The sequence below is a fragment of the Fukomys damarensis genome, unplaced genomic scaffold (assembly GCF_012274545.1).
Source record: "Fukomys damarensis isolate Sample0158 unplaced genomic scaffold, DMR_v1.0_HiC HiC_scaffold_2, whole genome shotgun sequence".
Classification (NCBI taxonomy): domain Eukaryota; kingdom Metazoa; phylum Chordata; class Mammalia; order Rodentia; family Bathyergidae; genus Fukomys; species Fukomys damarensis.
In genome coordinates this window covers 12,911,306-12,928,918 of record NW_022900914.1, presented here as the reverse complement: position 1 = coordinate 12,928,918, position 17,613 = coordinate 12,911,306, and the positions used below count along the sequence as shown (strand labels likewise).

Genomic DNA, 17,613 nt, shown 5'->3' with positions numbered 1-17,613 from the left:
ATATATATATATATAAAACATATAAACCTCAGGCAATGTCACTCATTAAAAAGAAAGTGACAGACCAGTATGCGTAGTATGATCTCTTCCACTAGAAGCATTAATGAACATGTGTAGCGAACAAGACTAAACAGCTGAACATTTAGTAACAATGAGTATGTAAGAAGGTTGGGGTTGTGGTATTCCACATTTTATTTGTATTTCTATGTTTGAGCTATTTCACTTTTCACAGTTCATAATTTACAAAATATAAAGTGAGATGAACTCCTCAAATTTACTTATATTTAATGTGGTAATTATTTTCAAAGCATTAGCAAATATATTTTCATATGTTTTAGTTTACTACCAACACTTGCAACAAGTTCAATTACATGGAAAGAAAATTAAAAACAACCACTGCTTTAGCAATAAAGATAAGCACCAAATTTGAGCACATCAAAATATATATACAGTGTTATATATACAAACCTACAAGCAGATTCTTCAGGAATATATGACACATGTAATGTATACAAAGCTTACCTTAGGTGAGTGATAGCAAATCCTAAAAACTGTTTTACTTTCTGCATTTTTGCTTATCAAAATACGTATCCATTTTATATTATGCTTTTTGGGGGGAGGGGTACTGGGAATCAAACTTGGGACCTTGTGTTTGCCAGGCTGGCGGTGACACCTAGTTAAATCCCCAGCCCATCCATTTTATATTTTTGAAATAACAAATAACTTTCACTTTATAGAGAGAAGAAAGGTACAGCAAACAATTCAAGAGGATGCAGCTAAATAGTCTAATGAACACTAATATTGTATTGACACATAATGAAAGCAAAGAAATCCATAATCCTTTGAAAGATAACATTAATATACAGGTTGCCTATCACTTATCCAAAAAGCTCAGGCCGGGCGTGGCAGCATATGCCTGTAAATCTCAGCCCTTCATGAGTCCAAGGCCAGCCTAGGCTACATATTTAGTTCAATGCCAGCCTGAACAATAGAGTAAGACCCTATCTCAAAATAAAACAAAACAAATTTGGACAGGAATTTGGCTCAGTGGTTCTGCCGCCTGCCTCACAAGTTGCAAGATCCTGAGTTCAATCCCCCATACAAAAAAAAAAAAAAAAAAGATTTCAAAATGAAATGCTTGGGTACAGAAGTGTTCCTAATCTTGGCATTTTTGGATTCTGGAATATTTGCATAGACTTAGAGCTTGAGTAAAACTAATATGGAAGTAAAAAATGCTCTGAAACCAGAAAGCATGGCAGATTTCAAATTTTCAGATTAGGGCTATTTAACCTGTGGTTTTTTTTTTTTTCAGAGGGGGAAGAAACTAAGAAATTAAGGCAAACATTTAATGCTTTACACATGTTAAGTTCCTGAAGAATTTTAGTGTTCCACATACTTGCCTAGACTCAGGTTATAAGATTCAGAAATTCCTTTAATAAAACAAGTCACTACCTGATAGGACATCTGATAAATCAATTTCATCTGACTGGACACCAATGCTGCTGTTATATACATTTTTACAAGAAGAGCCACACATCTCCAAATCAAAAAGGACTGGATCAAATGGTGAGCTATATAATCCATATCTGAAAAATAAAATAATGTATGAACAATTTTACTGTCAACTCATATAATTTAAAAAGTAATCTTGAAAGGAGTTTGACTAAGGTAGCAGAGCCGGATAGTGACCACATTTAAGTAATTCATCAAATTCATAATTCTGTTCTCTGAATCTATACTTCAAGAGACAGTATCCAGAGACCCTGTAAGTGTGACTCTGACAAGCTGGAAGCTAATGCATTCAGACTTTCACCTGCAGTCGAAGGCAAAGAAGAGAGACATGTTAAGCACTCTTCCCATTCCTTCCAATCACTACAATGACAGTGCAAGGTACAAAAGTTTTGAGGAAAATTTCAGGAGCATCAAGATTTATAAGCTAAAACGGTTAGAAAATCATTGTTGTAATTAAATCAGTATGTTGTTTCATAACCCAATTCAGCACAGATTTAAATCTAATTCAAATCTTGACATTTCTTACTTCATTATGTTGAGATTTTGTAAACATAACCAGCAGACAGAATACTAGGTAAAGACAAAAAGCCATTTATATAATTACACCTATAAAGTTGTAAAAATAGAGACGCTGATCCCATTTAATGCTTCCTTCATTTGTGAGGCACTGCATTTTAAGTATTAAGTGTAAGTCGGCCCCTATTCCATCTGTAGGACTTCTCCCATAGTAAAAGGAATAATTTGAGACAAATTAGGGGGAAAGAAAACCTTAGACTATATCATTCTGGAAAAAACTGAACATACTTTTGCAAGAAAAATTTTATGTTAAGCATATATATGAAGTAACCGTTCTGTGTAAAGGTGGTCGTATACCCAGGAAGGCCTACTGTTAACCATTACATAATGTTAAAATATTGTACCTTGTTTGAAGTAAAGCCTCCATTGGTGTCAGCCTGTCCTGTAGCTGTCTGGACACTGCAGTAAGCAAAGATGCACAAACTGTACTGCACCCTGCCAAATCTTCATCTTTAACATAATTCAGTAGTACAAAATACCAATAAACAGAACCTGAAAATAAATGACAACAATAAAATGTTTCCTTTTCCTCCTTTTTCTCTAACACAAAGAACTTCAGTTACATGTTTACTAATAAAATTACTTTTGCTAAAACATACTTCCTTCTTATAAAAAGAAAGTCTTTAAGGGCAAATTACAAAGAAAGACTAACTCCTTGCAGGGATCAAAGAAAAAGAATACTTCCACTGTGAACCACCTCCTGAGGCATAGTCCTACACTAAGAATTTCAAATATACTTGGAGAGACTTATCAAGTGAACCTAGACACTTAGGATTATTATAGTGTAGGGTGACTGTGAAGGACATTTTAGAATAACTGAGGAAGTGAAGAGTATAGGTTCTCAAAGCTATCCTTGCTGAACAGTGTACTTTAGCAAGCGAATTAAATATCATTATTCTAGACTGCCCATTAGATATAAGGCAAGATGGCTTAAAAGATGACCACTGTCGATTTTAAGATTATTTTATAAATCTTACAATGGCTAACTACTATGGCATGTCAACAGTTTAAGAATCCTATCTCTAAAACTGTACTCAAGAAACTATTTTAGGGCCAGGGATTTAGCTCAGTGGCACCGGGTCTGCCTAGCAAGCACAAGGTCTGACTTAGAACCCTAGTACCAAAACAAAGAAACTCTTTTAACCCTCAGACATAATTACAGTGAGCAAATGAGTCCAAACTATTCTATACCATGTTCTATACAGTCTCTTCATCTAAATTAAAACAATTATAAAATAATCATTTATCAACTAACTTTGAGAAGAATTTTTGTCTGGTTTACCACAAAGATCAAGTCTTAGTGAAATATGAATCTCATTTCACTTGTTGAATGGGGTAGTTATAAAATTGTGACAAATGTACACACACACACACACACACACACACACACGCACACATAAACGACATTAGGTTTAAAGATCCAAATTAGTAGCCCTTTACAGTAACAGCATAAAACAGCAAGAGAAGATAAAAATCTTCATTAATTCAGGCATGTACTATCTTAGGCGTTGCTTTATTCTTGACAGGTCTTTTACAGAATTTTTAGATGCTATAAACCAGTGGCCCCTTCATGGACTCAGTTTGCCATAGTACTTTCCCAATCACTTAACATGTATGCATACATGTTACTTATTACATCATCTCTCTGGGACTTTCTGGCATTTTGGTCTAAGGCATCTGTTGTACAATCAGTAAAAAACCAAATTATTCCAAAATTTTAATGAATTACAGAAAAATACATAAATTGAGGTAAGTTCATACTTGCTGTCCAACCTTCTAGAAATATTAAACAGAAAATACATAGCCATCCAACCACAACTTATCAACCCCTTTAAAAAATATAGTAAAAAGGGGGGAGAAAAGAGAAAAAAAAATTAATAGGATAAACTGCACAACTATATTTGTAATTAAAGTAATTATACATACCACCAGTTGCTGCTGCTGGTAAAAACGACATATTATCAAGTAAAGCTTTCAACAGAACAGATCCAAATCCTGGTTGACACGGGTCACATTTGCCATTACTGCAAAAATTTTAGAAAGAAAAGCTGTAAAGACATTATTCATGGTTTAAATTCAATCCTAAACTTGGCACTAAAATTCTTCAAAATGTATTCATACTGATAAGAAAAATCTGCTTTAAGGCCCTGCAAACATATTACAAGGCGTAGGGACTAATTACTTTAAGTCTTTGTAACTATTTTCTTTACTATAAATGGCCAACAAACTAGTGAGATTAGCACTGACCATTACCTCTTACTTTCTTGAGAGTTTATTTTCAGAATTTACAGAAAATGTTATGTACAACTTTAGAAAAATGTCCAGAATGACTGCTATAGGATAGGGACTAGCTTCAGGTGAAGAAAAGACAATGAAAGAGATTTGAATGACACACAGTGCAGGAATGAGTTCCTCCTACTGAATTCTACACACCACTACTAATAAGCAGAAAAGCCTAACCGACATCTTTTATTATGACTTATTTAAAATGGTACTTTGTCCTAAGATAAGTCAAAACTTTCTTAGCATCTCATCAACCCTGTTCAGCTTTTAAAGTTCTATGTCGTACATTTTGCTAAACAAAGACAAAATCACAGAACAGAAAAGATATCAACCACCAAACTGTAGGTACACAGAAAGTATGCTTTCAAATTAAAAATACACAAACCTAATGCACAAGGCTAGAAATCGGGCACATTTATGGGCTATACTTCGTCCTGCCTCAAAGAAGCAAACACGGATGATGTCTGAAAGACGTTTTCGTGTTTTTGAAAGTAGACTCTCATTTCCTTCCTTTGAGCTGGAAAACAATAGCAGACATTTAGTTCAATCTCAAACTTGAATCATAACAGTCAAAGAACAATCAGAAGTAGTAGCAAAATCTTAATTGTTGACCTTCCAGGTCCATTTGAATGTACTCCAGCCAACCAACAAAGAGTATCCAACACAAGGCTCTGGCCATGTTCAGTGATTTGGCCATCATCTGCTTTTCTACAAAGAGTATTAAGGAGCTTCTCATGAAATTCTGAAAATTGTAGCATGGCACATCGCTGCACTCTACGGAAAAGAAAGAGATATAGGACCCATCAAAACTGAACAGTGAGACTAAAGTTGGGACAAACTGACTGATCATATGTTTCATTCTGAATCATAAATATAATTACTTTTAATTTTGGTACCAGAGATCCAACTCAGGACCTTGCGCTTGCCAGGCAGGCAGGAACACCACTGAGCTAAATCCTAAAAGACTTTTTTTAGGGCCAGGGATATAGCTCAGAGGTAGAGCAGTTCCCTAGCATAGACAAGGTGCTGGGTTTGATGCCTAGCACCACCCAAAAGAAAACAAACTTTTTTTTTTTTTTGGTACCAGGGATTGAACTCGGGTCCTTGCGCTTGCAAGGCAGGCCACCGAACCACTGAGCTAAATCCCCGGCCCAAGAAAACACACTTTTAAATGTGGCATAGCAGTAGTACTTTATTTGTAGTAAGTTTTAAATGATGTGAAGTTTACAAAAACAATACCAGGAATAACAATGAATTAAAAGACACCTCATGCTCTCACTGACACTGTAATTTCTTTTTTAGACAGGGTCTCACTATGTAGTTGAGACTGACCTGGAACTCACTACGTAGCCCAGGCTGGTCTCAAACTCACAGTGATCCTCCTGCCTCAGCCTCCTGAATGCTGGGATTACAAGCATGCACCACCACACCTGGCTTGACACTGTAATTTCTTATGAGAAATGGAAAGCAAATAAAAATTTTCAGATGAAAGTTTTATTTTCCATTTTTTGTGTGTTTGTTGGTATGCTCTGCATTTTTGTTACAAAAGAATAAAAGCTGGGCACAATGGCACACGACTGTAGTCCCAGTTACCCAGGAGGCTAAGGCAGGAGATTTACAAGCTCAAGCAAGAACAGCCTGGGCAACTTTGCAAAATCTTGCCTCAAAACAAACAAACAAAAATTTTAAAGGGAGTGGGAATGCAGCTCATGGTGGAATGCTGGCTAACATGCCTGAGGCACTGGGTTCAATCTCTAGATCGGCAAAAACAAAAAACAAAGCAGAATAATAGGAAAATGAAATGAAATTACCTTTCTTTAGAAATTGAGGTTTTCTTAAATCTTCGAATGGTGACTGAGACCTCTTGAAGTAAGTCACAGCCTCGGAGATTTTCAGATTTACGGGTGCCCCCTGCATTTTCATTTTTAACATTAGATGATTTTTCCTAAACATACAAAAATAAATTATTGAAACAAAGAAATGAAAGTCAAAAATTAACAATTAAGGAAAAGTAACTGCATCAAGACTATCAAAACATAAATCTCAAATTAAAATGATAGCTTTGAGGGAAGCATGGTGGCTCATGTCTGCAATCCTGGCACTCAGGAGGCTGAGGAAGGAGGTTGCCAAGAATTCAAGGCCAGTTTGGGCTACACAGTCAGTTCAAAGCCAGGCTGAACTATATATTGTCTCAAAAATAAACAGACACATAGATATATAGATAGAACAAAAGAAAGACGGCCTGTTATGCTCATGTTCAATAACTGCCTAATTTCCACAGAATTATAACAGGGAAAATAAAAACAGACACAGTCATTATTTTAAAGGCCCAATAATTAAAGACTAAAAAAAAAAGCCCAGCCTGAATCCAATTCCCAGTTAGAGTACTTTATAAGGTACTTGAGAAATGCAAACTTTTGGATATCTATGATTTACTCATTTGGAATACAAAAAAATGAAGATAACAGTACCTGCTCTGCCTATCACAGTTATTTTGAGGTCTAAATCAGATAAGTACACATAAGTGTCCTTGAAAAACTGAAAGATCTATACATATACAAGATGATTGCTGTCACTGACACTGCTGCTGCTGTTACTAATGAATAATGGGGATAAAGAAATCCTCCAGAGCACAGGAATATCCAAGACCAGACAAGTATAAAGAGCCTGCATTACACAGAGCTAGATACAGGAAATCAGCCATGAAGAAACACATCTCTTTCTGAATCCTCTCAAATGTTTAACAACAAAATAAAAATTTTAAAAATGCTGCATTACCAGCAGAGGGGACAGAAGAAAAAGTTCTCAGTTAAGAATGTAAGATTTTTTTTTTTGGTTTTTTTTTTGGTATCAGGCATCAAACTCAGGACCTTGCTCTTGCCAGGCAGGCGGAAGAACTACTGAGCTAAATCCCCAGCCAAGAATACAGTCTAAAAACAATAAGAAGGAAAATACCTACTCACTATTCAGAATACTTCACAAAATCTAGGTAATGCACATGGCTGTACTCCTAGCACTCAGGGGGCAGAGGCAGGAGGGCTGCTGCAAATTTGTAGCTAGACCGGGCCATAATGAGTTCTGAGCCAGCCTGAATTATAAAAGCAAGACCCTATCTCAAAAACCAAAAAGCCAAAAACAAAAACAGATAATTTGCCTACTAAAGTTAATACAAAACACCGTCTTAATTATATATTTTTAAATAACTGCAAAGAAAAAGAATAAACCAAGTATAAAACATTAATAAAGGTTCATACTACTTCCTACTGGATGACAAGTTTCCTCCATACTGTTTACAACAGCAATGTTTCAGGGCCAGGTCCAAAGGATGATGTCATACCTTGCCTGCTGCGACTTTTGCCAAGAGTGAAGCCAGTGAGTAACCCTTGTTACTCTGGTGTTTTAGAGATGGAAGTCTAACTACAGGACGTATACCACCATTACAAATCTCTTCTGTTCCTCTTTCATTCACAGCTTTGACATGGATTAAAAATGAACGATATTTTCCTCCTGCCATTCCTAGAAGAGTGATACAGAATGAAATAACTAAATCACCAAAACAGTAAACTGTTTTTCATCTTCATAAAACAAGCTAAATAAAAATATCATAAAAAGCAAACTATACCGAGACAGAATTTCCAAATTTATTTGGGTACACAGTTAAACAATTTTTACATGTTTAAAAACATATAAAAACAAAAAACTAAGGAAGTTCTATCAACAATGTAAAATACAAATTTGTTATCATAAATAAATTATTTGGAATGTCTTTTTTCTAATGACACTGTTCATTTTAATGGAAAAAAAATGTGAACTACAGAAAACAAAAAGGAAAAAGAAAACTGCCCCTGGCACCATTCATGAATAATTAAAGTATCCATCCTAATGTGTACATACAGTCTTCTTCCACACATATACGTCTACACATATACAAGTAGGCCCGTATACACACTGCATTGTAGTATTAGCAGTGTGAAAAGTAAAGGCTTTAGAGTCACTCACTACCTGGGTTTGAATAATGGCTCTGCCATTTACTAGGCATAAAAGTATATAGTGCTACACCCAGTTGATATTATATTCTTAATACTGCTGGGCTGTTCCATATCCTAGTACCTGACATGACTCTCTTTTAATCTTTTGTTTCAGAATTTCTTTGGCCCATCTAACCCTTTTATTCTTCTTAAAAATTTATTTCTCAAATTTCAAAAATTTTCAGGGAGATTTAATTTTTAAAAAAAAGAATCATAATAAATTCTAAGAATGTCACACTTTTACACATGGAGGCTTTCCAGGTATAGGTCACATACTTCCACTCTCCATTTTGCAAATATTAACCCTTTTATTGGATGTCAAAATTTAAGTTTCATAATCTCACTAAACAAAACTTTATACTCTGAACAATAAGAATTTATTTTCTTGGTTTTATTTATGACTTTACTCCAGTTTGAAGCCCAACATATCATAAGGTCTTAAAAACTTAAGGAATGAGATATAGTTAAGAAAGTACAATAGCTGGACATGGAGACCCATGCCTGTAATCCCAGTACTCCAGAGGCTGAAGCAAGAGGACTGTCCAAGTTCCAGGAAAGCCTGAGCTACATAGTGAGTTCAAAGCTAGCCTGGCTACACAGCAAAACCCTGCCCCAAAAATAAAAAACAAGAAAAAAAAGAAAGCACAATAAAACTTGCATATACAGCAGTCTTCCTTATCAATCGGAACATGTTCCAAGATTCCCAGTGATTCCTGGGAACTGTGGGTTGTTCTGAACACGTAATGTTATTATGTTTTCTCCTTCACACAAAAAACTATGATAGTTTAATGTCTTCCATTTAAGTGTCATTCACTCACTCAGAGTAATATTTGCATTTTGAGGTACAACAAAACATAATTACTTTGCCCTTCTTCGTAATTTCACGTAAGACTCATTCTTACAGATTTTAGCTACTGCATCACCTCATTTTTCTTTCTTTTACAAGAACTTTTACCCCTTACTTAAAAAAAAAAGTACTATTTTTCTAACATATCCAAATTGTCAGAACCCATACTCTTGGGCTTTGAGAGTATCATTAAGTAAAATAATGGTTACTCAAAACAAACACTACAATACTGAAAGAACTGCTCTGATAATCAAGGCTGCTCTAATAACTAAGTGACTAAAGAGTGGGTGGTGTATAAAGTGTAGACCTGTTGGACAAAGACCAGCGTAGAACACACCAAGACAAGATTTCATTAAGCTACTCAAAATAGTGTGCAATTTAAAACATCAATTTTTGTTTCTGGACCTTCCAGAAATTTTTGGACCATGGTTGACCACCAATGCCACAGCATGGAGTCTTAACAGATATGGGTACTACTGTATACTATGTCTGCAAATGAATGTACATGTTTTAATGTAACAAACGTTATGAAGAGAATATACACAAAATATTTAGATGGTAAGCAATTCTCTTAGTTTGGAGAAAGACACACAAACACAGATACCCTCTCTAAAACTATCCAATAACTAAATTATGTATTTTAAGGGTTGGCTTTTTATTTTAATTCACCCCTAAGATAACTGTATTTCTCTTATTATCCATGAACTAGCCAATTATTTTTAAAATATGCATTCATTATAATTTATATTTACATAGGATATACAAATTACAATACACTATCAAAACTGTTGAAACTCTTTTAAGGAAAGATATAACAAAAATTTACAATAAACCTTTGGTGAATATGGTACTCTAAAGTGATAGGACAGATAAAAATGACAGGACATAGTATCTCATTATTTGCAAAAGCTCTTGTCAAATCACCCTACAGTCATTACTTTATCCATCATCAAAAAGCAGATACAAAAAGTAGGATCGAGGGCAGGGATGTGGCTCAGTGTTGCTGCACCTGCTTGCCAAGTGCAAGCTCCTAAATTCCATCCATTCATGATACCAGAAAAAAGAAAGAGAAGAGAAAGGGCAAGAGCAAGAGGAAGGAAGAGAGGGAAGGAGAGGAAGGAAAAGAAGGAAGCAAGGGAGGGAGAGAGGGAAGAAGGGAGGGAAGGGGTTAACATCAGGAGTTTCACATAAGTTACTTATGAGAGAAAATAACCTCAACATAGGTAGAGGTAGCTGATAGAATTCTAAAGAAAGTCACAAATAAAAAGGTATCTGAAGGACTTGGAATTTAGCTCAGTGGTTTCGCCGCTTGCCTTGCAAGCACAAGGGCTCGAGTTCAATCCCCAGTACCCGCCCCCCAAAAAAGGTATCTGACATTTTTCAGATCGTTTTAAAATTTTAAAATAATTTTGATGTTATTTACTCTGCTTTTATCAATTTTATTACTTTACCTTTAACAAGTTTGGGGCTCGTTAACGTCAACATCCCAGCATGCCCTGACAGATCAAGGCCACTAGCAAGCCACACTGGCCCACACAGAATGTCTTCTTTATGGTCCTCTAAAAATGGACATAACCTCAGACCTAAAAGAAAAACAGAAAAAGATTTTTCTTTTAAATTATTTAAAACGTATTATTTAATAAGCAAATAGCCAGCCCATTCACATATAATATCACCACACAAAACATATTTAGAATGGAATCTATTGCCATGCTAATCTGATATTGTATGTAATTTTCCAATCTCATATTATTTTTACATTCCACCTTGATTTTTTCAAAAAAACTGTATACAACCATGACTTGATTTCAAATCCCACAGTATTAAAAAGTAAGAATGCAAGTATTAGCGTAGCTGTGTTCACAAAGATGAGCTGAAAGTTAAAGCATATTGCCAAAGCAGAATTATAGGTTATTTTTTAATCAATTTCTTAAAACCAAGGTTTTACAAGCCATATAGAAATCTTTGCCGAACAATCACTACTCCTTTTACCGTCATGGACAACAGCTCTATAATTTAACTCACACTGTGATTCCTCTACATCCATGTGCTGCATTTCTTCATTCAAATCAACCAGGGACGGTTTCCCATTTTGTTCCACTTCAATGTTAAGAGCTGGAGACAAAGGAAAGGTGATCTGCCTATCTACTGCTGTTTCTAGAGGATAAAAATATTAGTAAACTTAATTTTGCTTAATATCAATGACTTCTGTAGCTAAATCTCTAAAATTTGATGTTAAATTGGGAACTGTGATTTTTTTTTTTTAATCACAGATGCTGTAAAATGCTTGTCAGGCAGGAAGAAAACTGAATTTCACTAATTATTTTTTATATTCTCTCTCCTTATAGTAATAAAATATTCACCTGAAGAAATTAAATGTTCTTCACCTAGGCTCCACAGTATAAGTATCTGTAGTGTATAAAATGCAAAAGCCTAAATCCTAGACCAAATTAAATTAAAATCTGTCATGTTTCAAGTGAATATACACAAAGGTACACACATATACACAAACTAATACACAAACACATATACATAATTTTTCACACAGGAAAATTTTCAAATTTCCTTGTTTGAACCCCTAGTGCTAAGTTACATTTTATCTTGAAGTTATCCCCAGTCTTTTGACTTAATCTGTTAAAGGAAAAAAATACTGCAAAGTAGCGTGCTAAATGTGTACAATCTATTTGAATAATTTACTTAAATCAAATTTTGAACTTGTAAGAGTGATAAAAGGTATATTTGTGGCATCACATCAAAGGTTGGCTTCACTAACAACTTAACAGAGTAGTAACTCCCACAATGCATTTCTTTTCACAATCAATCCTCTCCTTAGAAAAAGAAAAGCATTAAGTTAGTAATGCCCAAGTGAAATAAATCCAACTTCCCAAAATATATGATTAAATCATTCAATTTTATGTAACTGAAAAACTCTGAAATGTTCTCTGAATTGCTTTTGTTTTAAATAAAAACTGCAGCCAGTCATGGTGGTGCACGCCTGCAATCCCAGCACCCAGAAGACTGAGGCAGGAAAATCTCTGCAAGTTCAAGGCCAGCCTAAACTGCATAGTAAGACCCTGTCTCAAAATAAAAACAAACAAATAAACAAGTAAATAAATAGCAAAACATAGAGTATGCAAATAGCATGGAGGAAGTAGGATCTAAATAGGCAAGTTGAAAATTAATTTTTTAAAGAAATCCATCACAAGACAAAATCTTCAAAAACCAACTTTGATTTGTTCTTACCATTCACTTTCCCTAAGCCTGGAGCCTTATTTTTCAGCAATGTCACTTGTATCTGTGGAATATTGGTGATGTTTGAGTTCAAAACAAATTTGAAGTCCACGTGTCCAACCATACATGCTTTAGGTAGAACCAATTCAAATACATGTTCATCCCAGCTGTTGCTGTCAAATAAAAGGGAAATACTAAATAAAGCAAAAATTTTTATTTAGCCAGAACTATATTATCCTTAATAACAGCTTTCCTATTTTATTGAAAATTCCAACATAAGTGTTTTTCAATGGGATCAAAAGGGGGGGGGTGATCTCCCAAAGAAGGGGGTAAATGTAAGACAATGAGTAAGATTTTGCCTTAGACACCTGTCCCTACCTTGAGACTTGTGCACAGCAGTAAATCCTTATTCTTCCAAGTGTGGACAATTATAAATCAGAATTACCAGCAGATTCACAGACCTCACCCTAGATCCATGCATGGAATCCTAAAGTCTTTTGTTTTAAAACAATAACCTTATATTATATACATACACATACTTATCTTACACCAGATGTTCAATACCTCACCAAACCCATCCATAATCTAATAACTCCTCATTATCTCTATCATCATGGTCCAAGCTATTATCAGCAGTTAACTTGGCATAACAGAAATCACACCAGGATTCTTCGATCACTGGCTCACCACCACTACAATCACAGCTGCCTACAATCTATTCTCAACACAACAGTCACAGTAATCTTTCCAAACAATAAATTGTATCACATCTTTCCTTTTCTCAAAACCCTCTACAGCTGAGGATTTAGCTCAGTGGTTTTGGTGCCTGCCTCGCAAGAGCAAAGACCCAAGTTTGATCCCCAGTACCAAAAACAAACAAACAAACAAACAAACAAAACCTTTAAAACCTTCCTATATAATACAGCATTAAAACGTCTGACTTTACTTCCTCTTCTTCTTCACTATGTTCACTGTACTCCAACAACAATGCTTTTTCACATGTCCTTGAACTCATAAAATTTATTCCATAGGTTCTTTTTGCCTGTTATCCCTCTGAATTAGTATCTCCATAGAGGGCTTTCTCAGGTTCCATGTATAAAAACTATCATACTTGTGTCTTCTCCCCACCCCAACATTGTTTTAACAGTCTTCAAACCTTTTATGACATAGAGCACAGGATATATGTGTTCACTATTTGTCTATCTATAGTAGAACATAAATTCTACATGAACCATATTACTAATGCCTATAGTACCTGGTTTAAAAAGCAAGCATTTAGTATTTGTTAAATATATTTGTGGACTAAGTGACTAAATGGTGGGTTTCTCTGATTACTTTATAACTAATAATAAAAATATAACAATTTCCAAAATTATGACAAATGAAAAGAACAAAGTTATTAATATGCAAAAGAAAAAACAAATATTAATATACTGAGGAAGACCATGTTGCCAATAAAATATATATAATATGGACTAAATATCTTGGAATAACATTTTACCTGTCAGTTTGTAGTTTCCAAGTTCTAGTATGCTGAGCGGCATCTCCATGATGTTGCTGATGCAAATGCTGAGGATGCCTCCTTTGCTGCTGTTCTTGCTGAACTTCTACCCAGCATGGAGGAACAGTAGCTGAAAATCGAGGTGTCAATGTCTCAAAGCGGGTTAGCTCCACTAGAGAGGTCAAGATTTCAAGGGTGAATGGCTGGTCCACCAACAGATCAACTCCTTAAAATTAGTGAATGTAGTGATTAAAAGAGAAAAGAGGGAAAAAGAAAAAAGATACAATTTTAATTTATCTTTTTTCTATTGAACTACAACACTGTCAAATATGCTGAGAGTTAATAAAGTGGGTACACGTATCTAGAAACAACTATAGTGACTACTAGTGACTGAATAATAGCACTGAAGGAAAAGCCCATCTTCAATCATTTAGACAGACTATTCACTACTGAAGAAATCCAAATTTAAACTGTTAGGAGAGGGCTTACTGAGTTTAACTCTAAGTTAATAATGTCAAAAGCACTGACACTAAAATGCAGAACACTTCATATATAATCAACAGTTAACTTTTACAACATGATGTTTACAAAATAAAATGCTAGATAAGAAATATGTAACATATTTTCCTTTTATCATCCATTTAAAATTTAAAGTCAAAAGCTAATTTAATGGCAAATAAATACTTACAAAAGATTAAAAAGTTTATTTTTACTTCTGTGGTAGCTAAGAATATCCAGTACACACACTATTACTAGAAAGTAACAATGTACTTCAGATAGATTAACTTTGTTTTACAAATGCATGTATTCACAGCTGTGAAATGTCTAACATTATACAAAGTGAAGAGCTATTTTTCCAATTAACAAAAATACACTTAAAAAGAACTAAAATATGGTCCAGGGATTTAGCTCAGTGGTTCTGAAACCTGCCTCACAAGCTCAAATCCCAGGTACCAAAAGAAAAGCAAAAATAAAGAACTAAAATATTTAATCTGGTGGGTTTAGAGTATTTTCACAAAGAAAACTGATATAAAGTTTCTAAGTTATAAACTGCCATCTTTCTTCTCAAAGTTCAAACATAATTAAGACAGTACTAAATACTGTTTATAAATATTAACAGCACGGTGTCAGTGTCCTTTTTTTTATTGTATTTCCACTTCTCCACTCTACCAGTAACATTCAGAATGTTAGTTTTTCTTATACCGAACTGCATAGTTCACTAAGGAAATGAAGTCCTGATTCATTAACAAAGTCCTGATTCATGAATGAGTCAATATAACCCACTAGGAAATTGTTCTGGCTACCAAGAGTCTACTAGAAATATCTGATTGTGATAGGGATAGTACATTACTAGAATCAAATGGGTAGAAGGAAAAGAGAGACTGTTTACACAGGGTCAGTCTGCCCAATACAAAAGATTAGTAGTGTTGAAGGTGAGAAGCCCTTAGATACAATGTTGTGAAGATTCACATATATTATGTTATACTACTGGTACTTTTAAAAATCTCAACGGACCTTATTAACTTAAGAGTTAAATTAGTGATCACTGCTTTTGGTGCAAGACAAAATACCAAATGCTCATATATAAGTGTCCATGAAGATCAGATATCAACTTAGAAATTATTTCTATTTAGACGTTGTACTTAGTAACATAGTTTTTAATTGAAAGTCCGTTACATGCTAGTCAGCAGACAAAACGTAGTAGGTGCTAAGAGCAAAATATAGCCGTGCTAGTGAAGCACAAGAGGATTGAATGCTTATGTTTATATATACAAGTCATTCAAAAATTTACTGTCATACCTGAAATGCTAGGACTTGAAGGATTTGATAAAGATCTGGAACCTTCTGAAGATGGTTCTATTCCTTTAGAGAGAGATCCATCCACTAGAATATCGGCTTCATCAATATCATCACAAGTTCCTCCAATTTGGAGAAAATGAAGCTCACCACCTACAGTGTGCAAAATTCCATCAACAAAGATACTAGAAAATGGATGATAAGCAGTTTACAGCAACAGGTACAATTTAAATAAACATTTTGGATCACCTGATAGGTAGCTAAGTAAGGCTATCAAAGAGCTTTACCTTCAAGATTATAGAAATTTAACTGTCATAGAATCGCTAAATAAAAGCCAATTTTAGTGAAGAAAATGAAGAATATGTGAAAACAGGTATTCAATCAATACTCTACTCAAGACGTTTTTTTAAAGTGGTTTAATTGATTCATGTAATCTTCACTAAAAACTCTCTAGCCAGGCTCCTACTGGGACCATCTTAAGATAAGGAAGCTGATGAGCCAGGTGCACTGGGATCCTCCTCACAAAAAAATAACTGACAGCAAACTTAACAAACTTGTAAGAAAATTTTTGAAAACAATGTGTAATAGAATATTCTAACAAGAGTATGTGAAGAGGCACTTCCAGCACAACAGAATGAGGAGGGTGATAAATCCTCTTCCTAAACACAAGAATAAAACAAATCAAAAGAATGTGAAATGGAAATATTTCCAAATAAAGATTAAAAAGAATTTTTTTTCCTGGTTCTGGAAATCGAACTTGGGACCTTGCCCTTTGCAAGACAGGCACCACTGAGCTACATCCCTGGCCCAAGATGCAAAAAATTTTATGTTACCGACCTGTCTTAACAATAAATACCAAAGAAAGTCCTTCAAAATTGAAGAAAGCCAGGCTAGAGATGTAGCTCAGTGGTGGAGTACTTGCTTGCCTAGCACATGTAAGGCTCTGGGTTTGATCCCAAGCAACACACACACACACACACACACACACACACACAAACACAGAAAGCAACATCAAATTCTTAGAAAACAGGAGTGGCTGGGCAAATGGCACATGCCTATAATCCCAGCCCTTCAGACATAGAAGCAGGAGGACCAACCTGACAACGTGCCAAAACCCTGTCTCAAAAATTACAACAGAAAAGACTGGGTACCACAAAAAGAAAAAAGAAAGGAAGAAAGGAGAAGACAAATCAAGAAAAGAAGGAGAAAGAAGAAAGAACACAGAAATGACAGTGAATATAATAAATACTTCTTGTTTTTATTGACGTTTTTAAAAGAGATTGCATAAAGTAGTAACTGCAACATTTTTGTCGGGTTTATTACATATCAAAACTAAGTAATTAAAGCAACATTTCTATATATTTTACTAGGTTTCATTTAGTATTCTTCTAAATTACATTATAAATTAAACTAAGATGTAACATGTACACACACACACACACACACACACACACACACACACCCCAAATAATTGAAAAAGTAACACAAGTGCCAGGTAACAGTGATTTCTGCCAGATGGCGGAGCAGGAAGCTCTTAGGGTCAGTCTCTCCACCAATGAACCCATGACTGGAATCCACTATTTCATAAGCCCAGAACCCAAAAGACACCTGTGACAACCAAAGAAGCGGCTGATGAAGGACAGGCTGATCTCCAGCGAGAGCACGTTCAGCACTAACTACTGCCATCTGGCTTCAGCTTAGCAGTGGAGAAACAGGCTCACATGCCTACAGGGGCTGGTGGACCCCAGGCAGGCAGTAGAGATCTTAGCCTCAAAATATTTAACATTCTGCATTTTTGTTGGCCTAGAGGAACCAGGAAGGACCAGGGCAGACTCTTG

The 17,613-nt window shown here is 35.1% G+C and overlaps 1 protein-coding gene across 1 annotated transcript in view; it reads right to left on the bottom strand.

Moving 5' to 3' along the window:
- The window catches only part of Birc6 (baculoviral IAP repeat containing 6), a 189,449-nt gene that overhangs the window by 130,537 nt on the left and 41,299 nt on the right, over positions 1-17,613 (bottom strand). Inside the window, exons 11-22 of the mRNA XM_033762215.1 lie at positions 15,779-15,928; positions 13,979-14,204; positions 12,490-12,650; positions 11,272-11,403; positions 10,698-10,829; positions 7,709-7,887; positions 6,183-6,316; positions 4,984-5,145; positions 4,757-4,888; positions 4,015-4,112; positions 2,433-2,580; positions 1,453-1,586 (exon numbers count right to left, since the gene is read on the bottom strand). Of these exons, the coding sequence (XP_033618106.1) occupies positions 1,453-1,586; positions 2,433-2,580; positions 4,015-4,112; positions 4,757-4,888; positions 4,984-5,145; positions 6,183-6,316; positions 7,709-7,887; positions 10,698-10,829; positions 11,272-11,403; positions 12,490-12,650; positions 13,979-14,204; positions 15,779-15,928 (1,788 nt within the window). The remainder of the gene's footprint in view (positions 1-1,452; positions 1,587-2,432; positions 2,581-4,014; positions 4,113-4,756; positions 4,889-4,983; positions 5,146-6,182; positions 6,317-7,708; positions 7,888-10,697; positions 10,830-11,271; positions 11,404-12,489; positions 12,651-13,978; positions 14,205-15,778; positions 15,929-17,613) is intronic.